The 21,753-nt window shown below is 39.7% G+C and overlaps 1 protein-coding gene across 1 annotated transcript; it reads left to right on the top strand.

Annotated features, from left to right (window-relative positions):
- Positions 1-3,586: 3,586 nt before the first annotated feature.
- LOC146440193 (elongin-A-like) lies at positions 3,587-20,829 on the top strand. Its single transcript, XM_085056650.1, has 11 exons — positions 3,587-3,982; positions 10,446-10,502; positions 12,158-12,270; positions 13,342-14,035; positions 15,436-15,535; positions 16,370-16,543; positions 17,086-17,183; positions 17,946-18,126; positions 18,454-18,577; positions 20,338-20,456; positions 20,598-20,829. Exons 1-11 carry the CDS (start codon positions 3,830-3,832, stop codon positions 20,657-20,659), a joined length of 1,875 nt encoding a protein of 624 aa, XP_084912776.1. The 5' UTR covers positions 3,587-3,829; the 3' UTR covers positions 20,660-20,829.
- The last annotated feature ends 924 nt before the right edge of the window (positions 20,830-21,753 follow it).

Genomic DNA, 21,753 nt, shown 5'->3' with positions numbered 1-21,753 from the left:
TAAGATTATTCTTTTCTTTTATTTTTCAGTTAGTTGTGTTTTTATAAAGGGGACACTTTTCCAGAATGAACACACTATCATAATATATAAAAAATAAAATATTATTCTAATTTTTATATCATTAAAATTTACTAGCGCATTGTAAAACAAATTGAATTCTTATTCAGTCTCTACAAATGTGTTCCCAACGTCATTACATGCTTCACTGTTGAAAAAACAACAGAAACAACAATGGAAAAGGATTTTCACTGAAAAGACAAAACCAATTTGTAATTTCCAGAAAATATTGAGCATGCTTTGAGCTGGGCAGTACAGAGATAACCATCTTGTGCAGCATGAGTCAATGTCTCAATGTACTAAAACTGAAAAAGTCAAACATCTCACGTAATTCTGAAACGTTGCTTCTGTGTTAGGGCAAGATCCACAAAATCTTTAATTACTCAGTCTTCAAGATCAGAAGACAACTGATGGCATACATTGTGTGGCACACAAGCTGTTCTTGGTAGTAGTCATTCTCATTTTCCATTAATTAGCACACAATGAAGTCTTTTAAAAATAACTAATACCAGGATCAGAAATCATTGTATATTTGCATAATGTAGTCCATACATGTATATACATCTACATAATACAAATATTAGTTTTAAAAATAAAACTTTAATTTTTAGATATTAACAGTTTCCCTTGTATCTTGAAAACAGCATGTTCTTTCTGTTTATTGCCTTTCAAATGGCATAGAAATTAATTACTGTAAAATATTTTTATATTGACTTAAGTCCTTGCAATCAGATTATTAATTATCTTCTCACTTAAAAGAGGGAGCAGTACATTTTAAAAAACCACCCTGAGCCTCTCAAGATGTATCCTTTTAGGTATGAGTGAACCTTGGGGGGGAAAAAAAAAAATTTCTTCATAATCAACTGGTCAATATGAGTGACTAAGGACAATACTATCAATCCATGCAGCAGTAGCAGGTCATGAAGTAATGTTTTAACATTTTATGGGCAAAACGTGGAAACATTTCAAGAGATTTGTTCTCAGCCCAATGAACAAGAACAATTGTTATTATTTGCTCCATGCGCACGGTTCAGAATCAACAATAGGCAAAGTTCTTTGGTCAGCAAAGACAGGCCTTAAGGCAATTATAACCATCTTTTCTAATCCATGCACAACCACTACTGCACTCTTTCTGGAAATGTAAAACCTTTTGTTTGAAGTTGACATGCTCTGATTTGTGGAACTCAAGTGTCACAGCCACGGCCGTGTGGAAATATACCTTGGTCAACTAAAGATGTTAGCAAAACTCAGGCTTAGCTCTAAATCATGACTGTTTTGTGTGCTCAGATCACTTTGTGTATGCTCAGCCAAATGCCACACACCCTCAAAGCCCAAATTTAGTTCTCTCTGATAAATAGTTATGAAAAATATCTTTAAATGTACTAATCTGAATGTATTGAGTAATCACACCAGTAATGCCTTTAGGAAGGGTGAAACTCTTTATGCAGACTGGAGAAAACAGTGAAAGCGTACTATATTTCAGTGGCAACTGCAGTCTTTTCAAAAAAGAGATGGAAAAGAAATGGGGGGGTTGGGGTTTTAAGATGCTGAATAAATGTAAAACCAGCATTGTTAGGAACAAATGCACAGAGCTTGATTTCACAGAGGTGGCTCTGAGGACTGTGTTCAGCAAGACACCCAGCCCCAGTGGGTCACTCAGACCTCCCCCCATACTTGATCATTTCTTCCCACTTCCTTGCCTAGTTTTGCCCAGCCAAGCTTCTCACATCAATCCATCCCCTGAAATTCTCAACAGGCTCTTCTCTTTAGTTCAAACAAAACCTGTTCATCATTCTGGTTTCTGCCTTTCCTTGGAAACTCACTAAGCACTGGCACTACGGCATAGAAAGGTCCTTAGGGATGAGAAGAGTTTGCAAGCCTTGCAGCAGAGCTGATGGCACAACACACCTCTTGAGCATGTAGTGTAACGGCAATTTTTGGAGCTACATTTGTATGACAAGCCCACTTCTTCCTAAGAGGAGTCACACATCAGTGTCAAATAAACAAATCCTTGTAATAATCAGCATTGGCTGCAGTTTTGAAGGACTGAGTAAACTTGGAATTCTTCCCTCTTGACAGTTATGACAGGCAATACAAAAAATGCTTCAATTAGATCTGGGCTTAAAATATTCTTCTTGTGCTAGAAAACTTTTGAGATTTTAAACGTTTTCACTGTCATGAAATCATAATCTTTCAGAATAATTGGCCAGCAAGAACATCTTACTCATCCCAGGAGTAGTTTGATATTTAGGCTTTCAAACAACATATGGGAATTCCAGCTTCAATCACATAATCTGTAAGACAATCTGGCCCTCAACTTTGTTACTCAATAATTACTTTAATCATAATGCTGATGTGGACTGAATTTCTGTGAAGATTTCCTCAGCATAAATGTCACTTTGTATAAATTATACTATTTGGGCCAGAAAATGGAAGAGTAACTAGTTGTGAATGGCCTAATGTAAGGCAGAGTTGATGAAGTCTCTACATACTGTGAAGATAACTTAATTATTTCTGCAAAATGAAAGCATGAGTATGGGAACTAGAGAGCCAGTCTGCATCAGGGACTTGGATTTATTTTTTCCATTTCCAAATGAATGCTCTACCTACTGTACTGCCCTATCAGCTATTTTGGTTTCTCTACTGATGAATTTGCCATACAGTGTGCCAAGATGTAATAAGATCTATTTTGCAAGAGCCACAACCCTAATGTGCAAATACTAGACTTTTGCCTACTTAAAATTCCACTGAAGTTCAGACTGGATGCACCTTTTTAACACTTCCCCCAAACACCACTTTAAAGAGTAAAAGGTGTTCTGTGTACCACACCTATTTTAATTACACCTACAGTAACTTCCCAGGAAATTCTGCAAACACTTGGATTTTTTTAGGAGGAACTCATTCAGCTTGGGAGGCATTCAAACACATGCTCAGCGCTGGCAAGCTCCATGGCAGGGATCCCGTTTCAGATGCACAGTTCACACAGCAGCAACGACTGATTCCCTGTCATAAGCTTTTTAGGTAATCCATGGGAGAGCCCTGAGCCCAAAAGAGCTCACACCCCTTAATTAAAAAAATCTTCTTAAAAAAAAAAAATTAAAAAAAAAAATTAGGCGTTAGGCATCAGGCTGTAAATAACGCAGACCCTAAACAAAAGGATGTTCTCTTCAGCCCGAGACAGGACTGCAGTGGGCTGCCAGCGGGCGACAGTCACGGCTTCACGGCTAGGCGTCACTACCCCAAGCCAGGGCACCCTGCCACAGGGCAGCCTCGCTGCCCCACACGGACACCAGGGATGCCCCACGCCTCGTGGGTACCGCAGGGAACAGCAGAGGTGTGCACCGGCAGGTGACACTGTCGGTGTGCCACCCGGCGCACAGGGCACAGGCACCGCTCGGGGCTGCTCCCGAGGTTGCCACGGCCGCCCTGGCAGGAGCACCGTGCACACCACGGCGTTCCCTGGCAGGCTGCTCCCTGAGGCAGCTTCCCGGGCTCATCCCAGCTACACTGTGCCTGCTCAGAACCGCACTGGGTGTAAGAATGCCGTCCAACGGGGCAGAGAAAAACACACAGCCCCACTGTTACTGCTGAGGCGCAGAGAAAAGCACACAGCCCCGCTGCTACTGCTGGTAGTTTGGCAGCGAACAACCAGCTCGGCTGCCGCCCTCAGCCCCAGCCCGAACGGCCCAGACGAACGGCCAATGGCGGCGGGAGGCACGGATACAAGAACGGCTGGAGGCGGCTGAGCCGCTCTGGGGGCGGTGCCGGTGCCATGGCGGAGAAGGGGCGCAGCGGTGCCGGTGCCACGGCCATGGCGGAGAAGGGGCGGAGCGGCGGCGGCGCCATGGCGGAGCAGGGGCGGGTCTCTGCGCTGAGGGTCCTGGAGCTGAAGGAGCGGCTGCGCTGTGCGCAGGAGCCCGCGGAGGTACCCGGCTAGGGGGCCGTGCGCGGCAGCCGCTGGGCTGTTGTTTCTGTGTTCATAAGAGCTTTTCTGTGCGAAATAGGTGCTTCTGCTTTGTTTTAACAGCGCACGCCAAGAGGAGCGGGGGCTGTCGCACCCTGCCTCGTCATTCCTGGTCCAAGAAGGGCCAAGCTGTTGTGAAGCAGTCCCTGCAGGGTGGCAGGGCTGCTCAGGAGCACCTGACACAGGCAGAGATCAGTGGGGAGCGCGGTCAGGGCGGTGTTGAAGCTGTGCGGGGGGCAGAGGGACCAAGGCACCAGGCTGGGGGTCACAGGGACCAAGGCACCGGGCTAAGGGGCAGAGGGACCAAGGCACCCCCGCTCTCTGAGCAGCGCCGGCACTCCCAAACACACGGCAGCAAAGCAGCGTGTGCCAATTTGACCTCAGTGTTTCATGAAGTAATAAATCACACTTGACTGAAGAAGGTATAGTCAAAAGAGTGATGTGGTTTTTGCTTGGTTTGGGGTTTTAAAAATTTTTATTTTTTTGAGGATCACGTTTGCCTTGAAGATACAGAACACATTTACCTTGATGGGTTTCTAAGGCGTTAAAACTTCATACAAGTTCGTGGGAGTATTTGGAGGCAGGGGGCAGCAGTGATAATTGCGTTGTATTTGGTAGCTGATGAAAAGCTTAGCTATTAATCATGTCTACAATGTGTTTGCAAAGTGTGTGTGTATGCATATAGAGGAAATACGGATTTTCATAGCCAATAATGGTAGATTTTCTTGAATGCCTGTGATGTAGGCAATATCTGTCTAAACTGTAAATACCTTTGCAGGTGCTTCTTCAGAAGTTTTAATTTGCTGTTCAGTTAACCTAATATTTCTTCCTGTGCTGTGCAAATGATCAGATATTATAGTTCCTGAGTTTTTTAGTACTTGGGATTAGTGATGTGCTATTTTGAACAAGAGGTAGCAAAGGAAAAGGAAGAAACCATTCTAGAAGTAATTAATTTTTAAGTGATCCCAAACCAATAGGTTTCAAAGCATTCAACTAAATTGAATAATGAGAACAACTCTGGCTGATATGGATTCATTAAGGGAGGAGATACACTTTTTATGCAGCACAGCTGCAAGTAGGTGCTGCATAAAATGGGGCTAATGGTGGTGCTGCAGCACTTCTGTCCCTGGTAAAAGTGCCTTGTGAAATAGAAGTATTTATGGATAACAGGGCCTAAGGAGGGGCAGGGAAACTGATAGCTGTAAATTGCCAGTCATGAAAGGTACTCCTGAAAGAAGGTAAATCTAATAATAGAAATTACGTGGTTAGGATCTTTATAGGCAAAGAGGAGAGTTCTAGAAATGTGCAGAAAAAATTACCAATCAGTATTACAGATGTGTATGTAGGCAAGTGTGCTGTCAAATATTTCTGTTCCATACCAAGAATAATTGTCTTGGGACTCTTGAATAATTGCTAAAAAGTTTTTGATAACCATGCAGAACATCAACTGTTCATTTCAAAAGCCTCTTAACGTGTGAGGTTTGATAGCTACCAACTGAGTTTTCAGAGAATTGACCAAAGAAAGAAAAGGCATTGAATGATGCTTGTGGTTCTAGGGAAGGTACAGGAAAAAAGTACTGTGCTATTGTTGGTAAAGGTCAGTGAAATTGCAGTTGATCATCAAGGAACACGTTGAGCAGCTGTCTGATGTTATGGTGTAACTGATGAAGAATTAAAGGGTGGTGCCATGAGCCATACTACTCAATAAGATATTATGCAGATACATTCTGGCAAATTTATCTCAAATTGTATCTGGCTGACACTACTTGTCATAAATATATGCAAGCTTCAAGGCATTTGACTTGCTTCTGTATGATGCTGATTAGAGTAGCAGTGTCACGGACCTGATAGAATACATAAAACTGATTTCAGTTGCGCTTGCCAAAAATAAGTGCTATAAGTTTCCATCAGGAAACAAAGTTGGTTTGTGGGTTTGGTTGTGGGTTTCTCATGGTTTTTTGAGGGGTAGGAGAGTGATTAGGCATCTCTTTGAGACATGATGCTACTGAAATCTTCCTTCATTTAGAAGACAGCAAGCATTGTGGGGAAATGCTACACATACTGAAGTAATTTGTGTGAAATGAAGAGAGTCCCTTCTAGAAACCAAATTTGACTGTGTGGTAGCAACATTCATTTGAGAAACACATGTTTTATCATGGCTCAGTGGAAAGTCACAGCTAGGAGCTATGAATATAGGTCACTCAGGATAGGAGACTGTATTTTGGAAAGCATTGACTCAGAAAATGATTTGGAGCTCTGATGTATTACCAGTTGAGCATGAAATTGCAGTAGACTGCAGTGGCTTAGGGAGTAAATGCTATCTTTGGGTAGCTTAGCAGGGTTATGTTATTATTGCTATATAGCATTAGAGGGACAATTACAGGAATATTATGTCCTGTTCTGGGGACTGTTTTTTTAAAAACGACACTGGCCAAGCTGGAAAGATAAGACAGCCAGAGAATGTCTGTAGCTCTGGCTAACATAACTTAATGAAACTAAAGAACTAAGGTAAAGAGTGTGATTAGTATTTACATTTATTTCTGTGTTGTGTAAGATGATTGGAAGAAAGCTCATTTAATGTAATTAACACATCATTAGATTTAGTAGCTGAAAAGAAAACAAGGCATTTTTTTTGGCAAACTGTTGCGTTTTGCTTTGGTGGTGGTTTTTTGGGGTTTTTTTTTGGTGGGTGGTTTTGTTTGGTTGGTTGATTTTTGTTAGCTGAGGGCATGGTGATGATTTGCTTGGGAAAGAGTTGGGGTTTTCTAAGGTGTTTTCTTCAAAGTTGTGGTGCTCTTTCAAATGAGTTGTCTGGCTCAGCCACAAGTTGATGTAATTTCACAGGCTTTGTTATAGAAGAGAACGAGCTGTAGAATCATAGAGATCTCTTTGAAAGAGAGATGCAGCAATTGAATGAGGACAGAGAGAAAACAGGAAAGAATTACTGTGGAGAAATGTTGTCAGTCCCAAATACAGATGGTCTGGGAACCTGTTAATGGATCCCATCCTTCCTGAGATTCCCAGCTCAGATAGGAAAGTAAGAGGAGACTGTACAACACTTGCATGAAGGATGATGGAGCAACACTGGTGTGGTGGGAAGAGACCAATCCCAGTGCACCTGGGATCTGTTACCACTTTGCTTTCAGTTTTGACTCTGGACAATTTTGTTTGCTCCCATGCTTATTTCCCATTGCTCATTACCATTGATCTCTGCTTTCCAAAAGCTTGCTTTCCCTTCTTCCGTGTATCTTTGCTTGCTTTTGTTCCTACTGTCATCTTTGCTTTTGTCTCACACCAGTATGTGTGTGCCAGCTCTGTTTGTCCATAAGGCTTTACCTGTTTATATTGCATGAAGACCTAAGGCTTGGGTTATCCCCGAGTGTCATGTGTGGAAAAAAACCCCAGTCCTAAAGGGTTTTGATCATTTTTTTATAGATCAGTATTTAGTAATTATGTAGACTAGTCCAGGAATTGTAAATAAAGGTAACTTTTCTTCATAATTTTCCTGTGTAATTTACAGTCTGTTTTAAAGTTGATAAGAGTTTTTCCACAGGGATGTAGCTGATAGTGGTATGTGAGGTAAAATGGTCTGAAAACCAGTGGAGGGTTAAATATGTATTGTGTGTGTATGGAAGTCTTTGGTAAAGAAATTACCAGGTCCAGTCCAGTGAGGTAAGAGCCAGACAGGCTGCAAAAGCTCAGATGAAAGAAAGGGTTAGAGAAAGATTGCCTCAATAGTCAGTCTTAATTTGGCTTTTTAAGGCCTGCACAGAACAGACTTAATTTTGCCTTTTTTATGCAATAATTATAATGTATATAAGGTATACTATATATAGGTATCATAACAACAAAGTTTGTGTTTCTAGCAAGCTCTGGTTTTGTTAAAGACTTTGCTGTGTCTTGTGCTTCACAGTTTACCTTTGTCTGGCCTTCACCTAAGCCCAATAGATACTGGACCTTGGTATTTGTGCTGTTTTTGATAGAGAAATTGGAGGTCTCTAGCAAACAGGATAAATACAGAGTTCCTCTGCTGCTACAGATGCTTGCCACAAATTATATTTGCTTATTTTCTGATTGTGACTAAGTAAGTTTGGTTTTAAATCACAAGAACTTGGAGATATGTGATTCCTACCAACAGGGTGGATGCTGCCATTTACTTTGTCCAGTTACAGAATACAGTCTCGTACTAGTCCTGTACATGCAGAGCTGCTGATTCCCCTGCTTTCAAGTCATTGATATCACTTCTAAAAAGCTTGTCAGTGTCTGATCCATTTTTAAAATTTTTTTAAATGAAACAGTGTTATTTTTCTTAATTTTCCAAATGTGACATACATTGCAAGTAACCAAAGTGTACTCAATGTGTGGTCTTCAGTTTAGAAAACTTTGGAAGTTTTGTTTTTCATTAAAATGTGTTGACTGCTTTTGAACATGCTTTTCATCTAGGTACGTTTGTAATTTAGCCTGTTGGTTTGAAGTTGCATGAATACTAATTGCCTGCTTCCTGAATTTTTCTTCTGAAATAAATTTGGCTTTATGAATTAACTTAGTCCAAAATCCATCAAGAGGAACTATTCAAAACCCCTATTCTCTTTGTATCTTGAAAACATCTCTTAGTATTCTTACACAAATAGGTTTGTCTCTGGCCTATTGGATTTATTCCCAGTAGTTTGCACTGCTTGCACTGCTTGATTATCTAGTCATATTATATATCACAATATAATGTGTCAGCAGTGGGTTACTTCCTTTTTCTTTGCAAAATAAATTAAATCAATGGGGATAAATATTATTTTAATTAAATAAAAGTGAACTAAATTGCCACTGGTCATCTCAAGCATTAGAAACTATGTTAACATTGTGAACAATTACTATTTTTCTTGGGGAGGGCCTTACCTTCAAGATAAGCAGAACTTCATATGGCTTTTGTGCTGTTTCTGAAAGCATGGTGAGGAAGCTTTTTTTTTTTTTTTGGTACCTGTCCTGTCATTTTGTTGCTAGCTGAACTTTTTGGGAGAGATTTTATTTGTTACTTCTGGTCCTAGGTGTATCTTACCTTTGTCTCACATTTTCCCAGGCTGTGAAGCATTTCTCCTGTGCTTGTCTAGACTCGAAAGCACTGTTGCAGGGTGGATGATTTACAGAAAAACTGCATGCCAGGCATATAGATAGAGCCCACTGAACACAATGAAAATCATTGTCAAGTGTGGGATTCCACTACTAGTGCATTATAGGAACAATGAAACTTAGAGCAACAGTAGGGTAATATATCCCTGGAGTGCAGTTTGTAAATTGTCTTCAAGTTTGCTACTCATTTTTAGTACCTCTTCCACCTCCTGCAATGCCATTTCAGAAGCAGTATCTGGTATAATAAATAAAAGTTCATCAATTATTTTAATTAATATAGCTGTTATTGTAGTCAAAAGATTTCTAGGTCATGTGTTTTGTGTTCCTACTGTTACATTTCGAAGTGTCCATGATCTGAAAAACGTAACTAGTATTTCAGGCTTTGTGAAAGCCCTATGATGTGCTGCTACTTCAGTTGTGCATTAATTCTGTCATAGCTTCATGTGTGTGGTTGGGAGTGTTTCAGTGGGAACACTAAATTGGGGGGTGCCATTCTTAAACTATGACAGAAGAATAAGACAAGTTGCTGTGTATGGTCAGCTGCAAGACCCCAGGGTGCAGGTATATAACCCATTGCCGAAGAAATTTGATTATATTGCTGTAGAAATTTATACTCTGCTTATAAATGAGACTTCTTTGTTACTAAAACTCTTCTTATAGGAAGATGAGCAGTTTGTATGTGAAAAAATCTTTCCTGCTTTTATGGAAATGTTGAGTTTTGTAACAGGTGTAAGCTTTGACAGTGCAAAAGAAAACGGTTCTTCTAGCTTGAGCTTGTTTTGTTTAAAATGCAAATTGCAGTTATGTTTTCAAAACCTTATTTTGTGCAATCTGCGATCCCACCAGCTCTGTTGTCCTTTCTTGGCCTGGACTGATGGAGTAGTGCTGCTGACTGTGAGATTTGCTGATTTTTGCGTGGTGGCTTTGCATAATGTAGCTTTTCTATTGGCAGTGTGGCAAAGGAGGGCCACTGCTACAGGATGAGTAGGCATATATATGTATATCTGTACTACTGTGTTATTGATCTTTATTGTAATCTCTGTAGGCATAAATTCAAACTGTCTACTGGATTTTCTGATGTTACTGGAACTGGGAGTTGGCAGGACCTTACTGGTTCACAGCACAGACTGCAAACACTGCCCTGATGTGCAGTAAAGGAGTGCTTACATTTTCTAGGACTTACTGGATGTTCTTTTTAACACTATTGTGTATTATTGGAGTAAACATGTGAATGAGAATGGGAAGAACAGAATAGTATTTCCTAGTATTTGTTTAAAACGATAAATCTAATGTTTCCTTCCAGATTATAAAAACACTTGAGGTACTACAGGATTTGGATTTATCGCTGGATATCCTACTGGTAAGTGATCAATAATAATAATACATTAAACTCTTCTATAGTGAATTACTGTGTAAATGTCAAGAGTGTGCATTTGTAGAAGTGGTTTGCATTTTATAATTTTGACTTTATATCATGGTTTGGCTAGATTCATTTTCCAAAAGCAGGTCATCCAATTTGATAAGTGCAGTGTTATGTCAACAGTGATAGTACTGAGCAAGAAACTGAGCATATAGAGGACACTTTGCTAATCAAATTGGTTTCTTTACACTGCCTTCAGTCAGAGCTTAAGACAAGGCAAATATGGGTCAACCATTCTTTAGGTCAGTTGTCTAACTGTCATCTTTTATTAGCAGCTCAAAGTTAGTTTCGTGCTTTTAAAGAACAGGCATCCCAAGTAAGCATTCCTGTGACTTTTATACTCATTCAAGCTGCTTCCTATCAAATTCTGTGTTAGATATTGTCACACTGGCCTGTGAAGCTTCTAGCTATAACAAGCATTGTGTCTCTGTTTCAGGAAGAATAAAATATGGGTTTTGTGAGAGAATTCTTTGAGTAAGAGCAAAAATATAGTTGTTCAGATATTTGGATAGCCTGTTCGGGCAAAGGCATTTGCCTGCCTAGACACAGGCAGACTTCTACTGGAAAGCAGTAATATTTATTTTGTTTTCCAATAAAAATACATAATCACATATTGCAATTAGTTGTTTAAAATGGCAAAGGGTTTCTGCAGATGATTCATATTCCCAGCAAATTTGCATGTTTTGTAATGGGACAGACTTTGATGGAAGCCTTCCAGTCAAATAGAGGAAAGTGATGTCTTAAAGCTGAGGGCTCCACATATTTTATGAAATAGTCCCACCAGATTTCTTCCATCTGTTTGCAATAACTGACTAACCAAATCAGATTGCTCAAATTATATATAGCTAAATATACTTGAAGTGAATTTAAGGAAGTCCTTTCTAGGGGCTGAGCTGATTATGTGGGAGTAATGTGTGTATAGTTCACACTTCACAGGAGTATAATTTCACTAGTTAGCAAGAGCATTAACAGGTTGCAGTGAATTTACTGAATTCTACATTTTGTGTGCATCTTAATAGTGAGAGTTTGTTAAACAGAGATGCTTCCTGATAATACAGAATGAAAATCACTTGTGATGCTATGAACACTCAAAGTCTGCAAGCTATTTTTTCCTGAAACAAAACACCCTAGAGTGAGACTTAAAGATGCAATGATACTGTGAAAATAACTCTGCTCCCCTAACTCCTCTGCCCTGTATTGCTGGTTGACATGCATTATTACACCATGCCCAACATATATGCTCTCTAATATGCTAAAATGTACTTTGTAAGCCTAAAGGAAATTTGAATTGAGGCATTTTGTGGGCTTAAGCATTTGAGAGAAGTGAAATTCCTGAAATATGTATATTTAATGGAAGGAAATTTACTTCTCTTAGTTTTATGAATTAAGGCTGCATTTTGTTCCCCATATTTGGTTATAAATAACTACCACTTTCAGTTCCATTTGCAGTATAGAGAGTGCATTTGTTTCTTTGGCTGCCATAGGACTTCCTTGAACACTAGGCTAATACTGTTTGTAGCAGTTTTAGAGGAGATTTTATTTGGAATTAGAGTTGTGATTTATTCCACCCATCTTTCTTGCACTATCTTCAACAGGAAACTGGCATAGACAAAACAGTTAACAGTTTTAGGAAGCATGCCACTGCTGGGAATGTAGCTAAAAGTCTGTTAAAACAATGGAAACAACTTATTTCTCCAGAAAGTAAAAGGTAGGTGTGAACTTTTTTCTTAAAAGTTAATTATACTGTAGTGTAACTTTAAAATACAGATTGGAAACTTAGGAAGGTGTTTGGAATGACAAATGTGCATTGAATTGGAATGTGAATTGAATGGAAGAAATGAGAATGCAGTTATAAAATATGAGGAAAACAATCAGACCAGTATTAGTCAACTAGCCAGCTGGCACTGTGACTTCATCTGCTTTTTTGACTGGCACAAGTTCTTAGGTCCAAGCTGGTGCAAGCAGCACTAAACCATGATGGGTACTCTTCTGCACTTCAGGCAGTAGGGAAACTTGCTCTTGCTTTCCAGAGGTGGTGGTGGATAAATGAGGTAGCTCTCCAGGGATTTGGGTGTATAGATGTTTTTCTTGCAATGCTCTTGTGGACTGCGGGGGGCTTCCACCATTGGAGGAGTCACAGTGAAGAGAAGTCTCAGTTTCTTCTGAGACTGAAGCAGCCACCACTGCCACAGCCAGGCCCACTCTGCTTTAGATGTTTTGCAGAGTTCCAGCAGTTCAAGACAGTTGAGCTGGGAAAGCCAAGAGATCAGTTTGACTAAATAGTGCATTTTAAATCAGAAATTATTCAAACAGCAGGAAAGTAAAATACCAGAACCTGTGATAAGCAAATTGTAAAGGCTGACCTGTTGTAATCAGTATCACCTACAGAGCATGTTGTAAATTCTGTCTCCTAGTTATTTCAAACACCATGTCTTTTTTATAAAGCATGCAGGGAACCTTTGTGAAAAGTGGTATCCAGCATGTTATAAAGCAGATAGTATGCCAGGCATGGTTTTTCTACTCAGGGTTATATCCCTATTCTCCACTTGTTTTGTTGTCAATTCTTGTTGCAATATTTAGCAGTGCTGGACCCAAGAGCTTCTTTGTGATTTTGTATTGATAATGGAAGAGTAATAGCACAGAACAAAGTTCTGGGTTTCATAAAACTATGACACAGGGTGACTTTATGCTTTTAGTTTTACTAATACAGGAATACCAGACTGTTTAAGAATTTAGCATCAGCTGTAGAATGGGATGTATTTTTTTTTTATTGTTGCAGTGGTCACAGGGGAGGAAAAAATAATGAAAAAGAAAAACATGAGACAAAATCTTCTGTTTCCAAGGAGATTAAACCTTCAGAGAAGTCCAAAACATCTGTACTGGCCTTTAGAAGTTCTGCCATTTCAAAGAAGTTGAATAAGGAGTGTATTTGTAGTGAAAAGACCCATCAAAGTACAAATTTTGAGTCTCCAAAAGAATGTGATAATAAAAAATGTAGAGGCAGTGGTTCTAAGCATGCTTCCCAGGGTACCAATTCTCAGCCTAAAGAAAGCAAGTTCAAAGAGAGCACCTCCACAGAGAGCAAGAAAGTTTCAGAACAGCAGCATTCCTCTGCAGCCAGCGAAGGCTTATTACCCACGAAGAAAAAGCCTAGTAAGGATGCTTCCAAACAGAGAAATCCTAAACGTGTGAAGAAACCAAAACAAAATCGTGTCATAAAAGGCCAAGCCAAATCATCTAGTGATGAGGAATTTGAGCCCCCTACTATGTCTTTTGAATCTTATCTTACCTATGATGAGGATACCAACAAAAGAAAGAGAAAGGCTTGTCCTACACGTGCATGGCCAAAGAAGTGCAGTGAACAGAAGAACAGTTTATTACCACAAAAGACTTCAAAACTTTCTCAGGCAAAAGAGGGAGTGGAAGATGTAAAAAATTGTGAGAGTGATCAATCAGAAACTCCCAGTAAAAAGGTAAACCACTACAGAGTTGAGATAATAGTAGATAAACAGCAGACAAACAACTGCTTTGGACTTTCAATTTCAGTGAATTTTATCTGTATTTATTTTAAGGAACAGATTGCATAACTCTGCATCAGCTGCAATGCAATTGCCAGTAATTACAATAATTGGGGGGGGAAAGATACTGACAGTTTGCAATTAAATTACTTGTATTTTTAGCATTATTTCCAATATTACAATAGTGTTCGATCCCTATCATTTAATCTGCTTTTGACTTGTAAAACGCAAAGGCATTTACCTTTTGAAAGATGACCATCTTTTTCCTTTCTTGACCATCCCGGTTTGTGCCTGCTGCAGTTCTTTGTGTATAGCACAGTCCTTTTGTCAGATGCTGTGGTTCTCTAATAGTGAATGTTTAGGTTTGCAGTGGAACTGAACCTTCTTTAAATGAATTTAAGTAAACTACAGTATTATGTATAAAACTAGATTATACATGTTCTTAATCTGAGCTGTCCCAGTCTCTTGAAATGCAAAAATCTTAAGTAGCTCCTCTGAGCAAATGTGTATGTGAAATCGTATATTAATTATATCTTTCAAGTGAAGACCTTTTGTGCACTGAAAATTATAGTTATCTTCAGATTTATATCTTCACTGTGATGTGAAAACTTCAGGCTTTTTTGTATTGTGGAAGATCTGCAATCTGAATGTGGTATCTCCTGTCCCAAATGGGGAAATATTAATGTAGAGGCTTATGTATGATACTCTAATGTAAACTGTTTATGCTAGAGGAGAAATTTCAGATATTCAAGCAGTTGTGAAGAGTTACTATAGATGCTAAAATGAAGTGCAGGGAATGCAAGTTTTGGGCTGTAAGTGCCTGACTTACAGTTGGAGGGACACCTAAGACTCAATCTAGATGTTGCACGTGATACTTTTGTAGGGACCCATACTTAACAGATTGCTGCATCTTTAAATCCATTTTTAAGGGGTTAGCTGTGAACCTTTTAGGCTAAATGGTTTACTGAGCATGATCTAGGAGACTTGATAGGACCAGGTATAAAGCTGTTTCATGTCTTTTAGAATTGTGCTTCTGTCATCTTGCAGTTTTGTCTCATTTTGTTTCATGCCTCAGTAGTGATTTATCTGAAAACCCATTAGCTCTACATATCTACTCTGTTCTTTAATTTTTCTGTGTGCTAATTGCAGATGTCCCATTAAGTTTTTTTGTGGTATAGCCTTGGTAAGTGGAGTATGAAAGGATATACTGAAAAATAATCCTGTGAGTAGATTTTAGTGTCTTTTCTACAACCCTGGTTAACTTTTGGATTTGCATAAAGGTTTGGGGCTGTATTGTAGCTTATTTTAACCCCAAATTTATAATGTTGATGCAATGTATCCTTGACTATGCACAGGCCAAGATGGCATCCCTCCAAGAGCTTCTGAATACTCCACTACCTAAAACTCTGCCAGAAATCTTAAAATCATCTCCCCCATGTGCTGCAGACTTTATGGGTAAGTAATATACATGGCTGATAAATGTGAAATAGTGCAGGTTTTTACAGCTCTGTGTAGAGATGTTTTATCTCCTTTTCTAATAAGCTGTGCTAGCTCATCAGTCCATGGCAAACAAGGGCCTCACTTTCACTTTCTCATCATGTGGAAATGATGTTGAAGCTGAAGGGAGTTATAAAGCCTTCCTTCCCTATGGCTGGCTGAGTAAAGGAGTACTGTGGAAAGTTACCACAGACACAGAGAAGGCATAATCAAGTGGCAGTTCTACAGGCTCCATTTATCTTTATTCCCAACTATACCTTAGAGCAGGCCAAGACTTAGTAAAAATTATCTTAGGTAAAACAAATATATGAAGCACTAGGTGTAGCTTTGGCATAGGAACCACTAGCATCTTTGTAAGTAGGTGATATAGTGTCGGTTCCCCTAGGTTCCCCTAGCAGCTCTTTTGATGTTTCTGTGGTTTCATACCACTGGGATCTTGAAACATTGCTGCTATTGCAGCTTCTGGCTTCTCTAAGATAAGTTAGAAGGATCAGTAAGGTGCTGTAGATGGGTAACAGAGTAATCGAGGTGTGAATACAGCTTATGTAGACTGGAGATAAATAATGCAAGACTGCTTTGAGTTGGTGCAGCTCACTTGCAGTGTACAGATTGTCTTGGTGTTAGAGGATGGTGAATGGACTTCTGCAATTTACAATACATGCAGGGGCCCCAAACTGTAATGCAGTAACTTCATATTTCAAGAAATAGTAATATATGTGACCTGCCAGCTGTGTTTATCTCAGAGCTGAATGTTGAAAGCGTTGTAAAGCCTGCTTGATGCTATGCTTTCAGATTCCACAGCACCTGTTGTAGAAGCAGCCCAGCAAGTCAATGAGATAGTTCAGTTCACAGGACAGAGACTGAACTCTAAAATGCAGGTTTACTCTGGCTCTAAGGCAGTCTGCCATTCGAAGATGCTTACGCTGTATGAACAGTGCGTCCGCACGCTTCTCAACAATATCGACTGTGAGTACTTCAGGGGATTTGTAGCAGCTGTGACTCAAAGCAGATGAGATTTTTCTCCGTGCCAACAACTGGCCTACTAAAATTTATTGTCCCTCCCTACAAATGGTGGCTTGGAGCAGGTTGAAAGGCACTTGCAGAAATGGATTGATGGCTGTGCTAAAATCTAGTTTTGTTTTGAAAGCTTACCATTTTTAAAGGTCCAGGTTTACTTAAAATAATGTCCTATAAACTATAAACCAAAACTTTTGCTCCCCCATGTTTGTTGTTATCAAGACATTCTCTTCATCCTTGCACAGGCAGATGGGAGAAGTGATGCATATGAGTAAAGATAGGGCAATGACTATTCAAAGATGCTTAATCCATCCTCAAGTATAACTGCTAGTCAGTATGGAACTGCTGATATATAAATATTTTCATAGCCTGACATAGGATGTTCTGTTAGTGCTTGCTAAAATTCACTTGTATTTTTATTTTTAAACTGAGTGGTGTTACCCACTGAGTAAAGTAAGTGAGAGTACTGAAAGTACTGTTCTCTTTTGTAGTGCTACAAGAAGCAGGAGGTGTGCCCTTTGAAATTCTTGAGCCTGTGCTAACACGTTGCACACCAGAACAGTTGTTTCGAATAGAGAAATGTAATCTGGTAAATTCTGCCTTGTGGAATTCTGTGGTTCCCCAAATTTAACAATTCCATGGGTTGCACTGGTTTTCTATCTTGTGTACTAATTTCTTTGAATTCAGTTGTCATTATCAGGTCTCCCTTTCCCAAGTGTCAGGATTTAAAACAATCAGGAGGATTACTGCTGATGACTAAGTGAAAGACTGTGTGTACAGAAGAGTATTTCTGTTTCTAAAAGTAAGAAAGAAAAACAGGTGACCATAGTATTTACCACTGAAATAGCTGGGAAAGTCAGAACCAACTGTTTTCAAGCTAGAAACTTGAACACGGCAATGCATATCAGTCAGAAAATAGCTGGGGTGAATTTCATGTGTGTGGTAGGTTTCTATCTACACTGTTAGGACTTGAGCTCCAGGATGCCTTTGGACATTGATGTTCTCAGTGTGTAGCCCTTCGTAGGACAAGTTAGCCTTTCCTCTGCGTGCTTGAGGATTGAGAGCTGGAGTGGCTTGAGCCTGTGCTGTAAACACAAGCCTAGCCTGTGAGCATGGCTTACTGACTCCAGTGTAGAGCTCTGCTGCTTGAAGCTCTGTGATTTCCAGGCAGAAGTCAATGTCCCTGCATGGTGTTGCCACGGTGTGGGTACCTGTGTCAGCATGTGTGGTGGGATTTCTTCTGTACCTTTTTCCACCAGGAGTTTGGGTTGTGTCTGCAGGCTCAGCTAAGAGGTACTCTTGAAAACATTATTTTAAATCTCTGATTTAAGATATCTTGTGTTCAAACTAGACATTTATAAAAGAGACTGACCACTTGTGGAAGAAACACTGCCAAAGAGACTTTAAAAGTGAGAGCCTTCTGGAATATGAGTCTTGGCGTGAAATGTACTTGAGACTGTTTAATCAGAGAGAAGAAAAACTGAAGATCCTTACAAAAAATATTCTTTCAGCTCAGTCTGAGAAACCAAAAGGTAAAATCTCTGGTTAACTCTTCCACTTACAAAACAAAGTCTCTTCTGCTGTTCCTGACAATATGTTTAGTTTAGTGAGTTGTTTGCAGCGAGTACTAATGCTGTACTTATAGGAGAAATCGTCAAGAACAAACACTGTTTTTCTTAAAAGTCGCTTAAAAAATAAATACGTGTTAATACAATACGTTGGTATATCCTGCAAATATTTTGCATTAGATGAACCTTACCTTGCTGGTTAGACTGAGGATCCTAAGCAACAATGCAAAGAGCTTTAGACATAAAGAACATGAAAAGTCACGTATCCTCTGCTTGTTGCTTGTGTATTAGGCAGGCAAGTAAAAATGGCTTATGTGACTGGTGCAGCCAAACCACCCAGGAACATTCGCCGACAGCAGGAAATCCATGGGACAGCAGGACCTGTCATCCAGCTTCATCCCACAGAGAAGTGCAAGTAAGTACTATATGCTATGCCTTTAATTTGAGTTTGTTTGTTAATTTGTCAGTTCAAAAGTGTGCTTGCAAAATAATTTTAAAGCTCTAAATAACTCCATTTACTTTCCTTTTTTTAGGTGCCTACTGGCTAGAAACAAACCTGCCTTTTAATTCTTGAGTACTCCTCTGCCCTGTGTTCATTGTCACTGCATGTTTCTCGAAAGTGTCTGAATTCACCCTCCCAGTTGGAGTATGAGTGGACACTGTTTTTTTTCTCCAGATTGCACTAAAGCCGCTTGGCGTCGTAGGGCGATTCCATTGTTGATGTTTTGGGTTTATAAACCTGCCTAGTAGCCTCACATGTTCTCCTGCTTTGATAAAATCCCAGTCAGCTGCCTGGTGTGATACAGCTGACCAGAATGAACTTCAGGAACTTTTAATACTCTTTTGTTTTTCCTGTGAATTTCAGAAGCTTAGTTGAACAGCCTTGCTGCTCAAGGTTGTTGTAGTATGGGTCAGGAAGGACAGCCTGGGTGTAAGAATATTCTTAAAGTCAGCTTTTACACCAGGTGAATTTTCATAACTTCACCTTTAGCTGGTGAGATTTGCAAGGTTCTTTCCATACTGTTGCTATTTTCAATGAAAAGATAGTCCCCCACCAAGGCAGTAGCTTAAGGCACTTTGAATTGCGCTTTAGCTTTCAGTTGCTGTCTGGGAGGTTGATTCTGTATTCTGACAAACCAGCCTTTCCAGTTTAGGTGCTTCAAGTGCAGTACTGCACAAGTACATATGTTCTTTGTGCTCCAGTCATCTTTGGACCTGTAGCTGAATGGTGTAGACCTAGCTTTGCGTGACTTTTTTTTTTCTCAGGCATGATAAGTTAGGAAGAGCTGGTGTTGTGTGAAAGAAGTTGTAAGAGGGTCATTGCTCTGCCTTGAAAAACAAAGGGTTTGTTTGGGCATGATGAGTTTAACTTCACTGCTTTGACCTATTGGATTTTTAAGCTGCAGAATTTGTACAGTTGAAATTCTCACTTAAGGAGCTGGTCTTGCCGGAGCTAAAAAATCCTGTGACAGACAGGCAGATCGTTAGCAGGCCACCACTTAGTTGGCACTCGGCATGCAGCAGTACCTGAGCACTGTCACAATCCTCAGTGGCTGGCTCTGAGCAGTACAGGGCTGGTCATGCTGGGGACATTGTGCTGATGCTGCAATGCTGTGTTGGGTTAATGGTCTTTAGCAGGAGGCATCAGTTCTGTATATGCATCTGCCTCAGTCTGTCTTGTCTTGTTGGTTGAGGATTCTGACACGAAGGTTAGTTAGTTATTGTGCCTTTTGCTAGTTAGTTATATTTACAGAGGGTTTTTTAAACATTTGCCCTCTTTTTCTGTCAATGAGCTAGTTAGCTAGTTCACCTGTGTTCAAAGAGGAAAATAAACACAAGGTGCAAACTAGAACACAGGGCGTTATGAATCACAGTGGTATGGCTGACCATTTTGATCTGTCACAAACTGATAATTTAATTTTAAAGCTAGTGAGAGACATAAAATCTTCTAAATGTAATATTTGGACAAGAATTAAAATGGACAAGATGATCATATGTCAAGATAATCATGTCACCCCTTCTAAACTGAATTATCCTATGACTTTGAAATGTATAAAGTCTCTTAAAGGTGTCCAATCAGGCTGTTGGTTTTGGGGTTTTTTTTCAAAATGAGCCAAAGCAAATAGTAGCTTGATATCAAATGCTAATGTTTTTCTTACTTGCTTGTTTCAAAAGAACACGGATTTCAGAAATGAGAGACAGAAATAACACGTTATCAAATCTGATCCCTGCTGGCAACAGTAGAAGTTCTAGCTCAGGTGTCATGATTCAAGATGGAAAGAAGCCTACCAAAAGTAAGTGGCATTTCCTAGGATTGTCAATTTAATTGTTTTGACCAGCTGCCTACTAATATATGCTTGATATTATACTAATACCATTTGAAGTTGCTCATAGCTGTAATTCTAACTGGTCTCTTTGTTTTGTTGTTATTGAAGAAATTGCACCAATCATGAAGAAAACTCTGAAAGCACTGAGGAATAGAGTTGGACAACGATAACGTGAGGCTGCATATTTGAAGCTTATGTGATGTGACGGTTTGTATATTATTCTACAGTGAATGACAGTAATGTTCATGTAAGCACTGTCCAATTTGACTTAGTTAAATTAGTTCTGAAAAATTGCAGGGGTGAATAATTAGCAATAAATACTGAAATATCCGAGTCCTTTCATACTGCTGCTTTCTTACTTGAAATAAGATCAATACACACTAATGACAACTCAGTTTATAGGAACTTTTATAGATGATGTATTTATCAGTTTAAGCTGGTGAAGGGTCTGGGGCACAAGTTTTATGAGGAATGACTGAGGGAGCTGGGGTGATTTAGTCTGGAGAAAAGGAGGCTGAGGGGAAGACCTTACTGTTCTCTACAGGTACTTGAAAGGAGGTTGTATGCAGCTGGGGGTTGATCTCTTTTTCCCAAGTTACAGGACAAGAGAAAATGGCCTCAAGTTGCACCAGTGAAGGTTTAGATTGGATATTAGGAAAAATTTCTTCACTGAAAGGGTTGGGACAGTCCGCCCAGCAATGTGGCTGTGTTACCATCCCTAGAGATATTTAAAATATGTGTAGATGTGGTATTTGAGGACTAAAGTGCTGGGTTAACAGTTGGACATTGATGATCTTCAAGGTCTTTTCCAACCTAAACAATTCTGTGATTCTGCATAGTGTGGAGATGACAGAAAACGTGTGCTGTGCTCTGATCTGCTGCTCTCAGCCTGTCACAAAGAGGCCTAACTCACAACCTCACAGCCTTTCGTCTTCAAAGTGAAGAAGCTATTTGGTCTTGGATAGCTGTCCTTTCAAAAATTACGGACTGTTGCAATTTGGGGTAGGTCTATGAATGGATTTACTTTTAGAAATGAGATATGTCTCTGTAGTTTCTTCCTCTAAACCAGTTCACTTGCATGAATTGTAAGCCTAACCTTGCCTTGAAGGCATGGCTTCGAAATGGAGGAACTCTTTCTATCAATTGCACTCAGTAGTTGCAAGTAGGTCTTGTTTCTTCCTTTGTACTTCCATAGGATTTGGCATCTTAGAACTCCTCATGAAGTACAGGGTAAGGTTGTCATGAAACCAGTTGTTGTGTCTTA

The sequence above is a fragment of the Lichenostomus cassidix genome, chromosome 3 (genome assembly GCF_008360975.1).
Source record: "Lichenostomus cassidix isolate B80296 chromosome 3, HeHo_3.0, whole genome shotgun sequence".
Lineage (NCBI taxonomy): Eukaryota > Metazoa > Chordata > Aves > Passeriformes > Meliphagidae > Lichenostomus > Lichenostomus cassidix.
The sequence above is the reverse complement of the archived record's forward strand: the minus strand, read 5'-3'. Positions and strand labels throughout refer to the sequence as shown.

Bases quoted from the DNA above. Each gene is read 5' to 3' on its own strand.
- LOC146440193 (XM_085056650.1), top strand. From the start codon at position 3,830: ATGGCGGAGAAGGGGCGCAGCGGTGCCGGTGCCACGGCCATGGCGGAG. The intron at 3,983-10,445 runs GTACCCGGCTAG...GTTTCCTTCCAG, and splicing joins GTGCGCAGGAGCCCGCGGAG to ATTATAAAAACACTTGAGGT. The intron at 12,271-13,341 runs GTAGGTGTGAAC...TTATTGTTGCAG, and splicing joins ATTTCTCCAGAAAGTAAAAG to TGGTCACAGGGGAGGAAAAA.